Below are 2834 nucleotides of genomic sequence, written 5' to 3'. Positions count from 1 at the left end.
CGCGATATTAATGAAACATAATTTTGAAAAACTGATAGCAGGAATTTTTATTAAGGTCAGGAAAGGTAGTCCTGTCAAATGAGTAGGTCTGTTCCAACAACCACTTCTCACAATCCAGAACTGCACAGAGCATGCACAGTACAGGATTTAGGAGAGGAAAACACGTACTACGCATGTTCCGTAGTCAGAAGTGGTTGTTGGAACAGACCTAGTGGAGAGAAGAGGGGGCTGGGGAAGTTTGCCACTGTACATCCCCACAGGCAAACTCATCTTGGATGCACATACATAGAAATAAAACAATTAATCATTGTTCCCGATTATAGCCTAAAAGTGAATTGTATTCATGCAACTTGAATTCCTCAAACCACTGGGATTATCATCTCTTGAGTGAACACTAATAATACAGGTTATAACCCACAACAATAGAACATTGTGTATAAGTGAGTATACATCCGCCATGTACAGGTAAACCTTTATAACTTCTATGCTTTTTTTAATTGATTCAAATAACAAATTAGCACATGCTATGAAAAGACTGTAAAACTAAAATTCAAAAAGGTGGTTGACAAGACAACTGCGAGAAGCTGAAGAGAAAACTTTCCTCTCCTCAGGCATGAGCTTGAGCGAATTCCTTAAATTGCTTACTTTTACACACTATGTAGGGGAAAAAAGAGTATTTGTTTTTCAAATTTCATTATAAATATATTAACTATATAAAAATTTGATTATTCCAAAAAAAAGAATTATTTTAACTAATTTAAAGTGATTGATGGATCTATCTGGACTATCCTCATAGAAAGGTCAAATCAGGTGTCCAAAGGTTTTTAAGGAATTTTATCAAATCTTCTTAATGAAGAAGAAAAATGTGTACGTACACTTTGAAAGCAACAAAAATTTACAATTTGTTCTTCTTAGCTATGCATTCAATGCTCAATTGTTATAGAATCAATATTTAAAATATTAAGAATGATTTTATGGAGTTATCCCATCAACTGAAAGGCTCATGTATAGGTTAAGTGAAATTAAGTTATTTATTTAATAACTATGGTAACAAGAAAACGTTATCAAAATGCCCTTACACATGCACCTGGAAGTTAAAACTACAACTTTATGTGTTAGATATTATTTTTCTAAAATCTTTGTCTTTTCAACAGTATATAATACATATATATTACTACTCTTATTTCTGGAAATGTGTTTTCAACCTGGAAAAAAATATTTTTCCTCTAATTTCATTAAGTTAATTATCAAATCCTTTCATAGTTTATATTTATTAATTTTGCATTGCTAGTAAGAATGTGAGAAGGTTAATAATTTTAAATAAAGAAAATTAAAGCTAAATAAGTGAAAGATTTTTTGAAAATTCATCATTTAAGCCCCGTCAGACTATTTCAATGAGGATAAGAGCTAGCTGATACTAAACATCACTTGATTGGCCACTCATATACTAAGTTAAAATTTAATCAAAATCATTAGAACTGTTTTGGATAAAATGGATTTAAAAAAGTGGCATTTCTGGTTGGTCAATTTAGTAACGATAAAGTTTAAATATGTAATTTCAGTTTCGCATAACTAGTTATTTTTCAGCTAGGCTGTTCCTATACACACAGACCATTTTGTGAGACTTAATTATTTGGACATTGGGGAAGTCAAAACGTTTACTTCGGTTGAAAACTAGAATTGTAAAATTTTGCATTATTCCAATAGTTCTTGTTACTATATATTCCATATATAGGTAAGTGAAACTAAAAATATCTCTGATTTTACCTTATAAGAACATATTCTAAAACAATAGTTTATAATACTGAAAACCTAATAACATCTCAGTCTCCCCAGAAAGGAACATCAGAATCACTGTGAGGTACGAGAGGCAGGTCATATGGTAATAAAAACACTTTCCCCCTTGTAACTTCATCATTAACAAGTGGAAAGTAATCTTGGCCAATCTGGAATTACAATATAGGTTTAAATAAACTTTATTATAAGAACAAACTATACTAACAACTTTGTAAAGTTGGTACACTTAAGTTAAAATGAACATGAACCTTAACAGAGATACCAAAACATTTATTGAAATGTAAATTTAAACTTAGTTTTATTTTAAAAATATCGACTTCCTCTATTTTTCATCGACTTAGAACTAGCTTCCAATAATGCAGACATTTTTAAAATTTCGAGGCTGGTATACTCTTGTGTACGTTTTGAGGAACCCCGACACAGGACTGAAATTGTCCAGTGCAGTAAGTGTCAGATTTTTGGCCACACAAAAGCCTACTGCCACCATCAAGCCAGATGTGTTAAATGTGCTGGCTCACATCCATCTGGTACCTGTCAGAAGACTCGAGAGACTCCAGCTAAATGCGTACTTTGTGGGAAAGAAGGTCATCCTGCTAACTACAAAGGTTGCGAAATATACAAAAATATGCAACGCCAAAAAACCACAAATTCTGCATTAAAAGAGTTCAATCAAAACAAAGTGATTTTAGGAGAAGAACTTGCTGGCCCATCAACGAGCGACGTAGAACATCGTACCCCGGTCACTAATCGCTTACAACAACCCATCAACTCCAGAAGACAGCCTTTTATTAAATATGCAGAAGTAACTCGTCGAGTTCAGGCACCTCAAGCTTCCCATCCTCTCCTTCTGACATCCCACCCTCAGCCTCAGTCCTCTGTTTCTCTCCCTCAGACTTCACTATATCAGTCCCCAAGCTCCTATCCACAGACTAAACCACCTACAAATGACTTTCCTTCCAAAAATGTGAAAATTCCTACACAGGTCAATCCTAAACTTCCTCCCCTATCCCAAACTTCCTCTTCGGTCAATCTTTTCC

At 33.8% G+C, this 2834-nt stretch overlaps 1 protein-coding gene across 4 annotated transcripts in view; it reads right to left on the bottom strand.

Moving 5' to 3' along the window:
- Positions 1-705: 705 nt before the first annotated feature.
- Positions 706-2834, bottom strand: part of LOC106692342 (probable tyrosyl-DNA phosphodiesterase) — a 31750-nt gene continuing 29621 nt past the window's right edge. For 3 of the 4 annotated variants that reach the window (XM_014438242.2, XM_014438249.2, XM_067047464.1), the window contains one exon: positions 706-1946. In XM_014438242.2, coding sequence (XP_014293728.1) covers positions 1824-1946 — 123 coding nt within the window. In that variant the 3' untranslated portion in view covers positions 706-1823. The remainder of the gene's footprint in view (positions 1947-2834) is intronic. The other variant, XM_067047466.1, reaches the window with a different exon arrangement.

The sequence above is a fragment of the Halyomorpha halys genome, unplaced genomic scaffold, assembly GCF_000696795.3.
Source record: "Halyomorpha halys isolate HHAL.00 unplaced genomic scaffold, Hhal_1.1 Scaffold53.1, whole genome shotgun sequence".
Classification (NCBI taxonomy): domain Eukaryota; kingdom Metazoa; phylum Arthropoda; class Insecta; order Hemiptera; family Pentatomidae; genus Halyomorpha; species Halyomorpha halys.
This window is presented reverse-complemented; position numbering and strand designations above follow the sequence as displayed.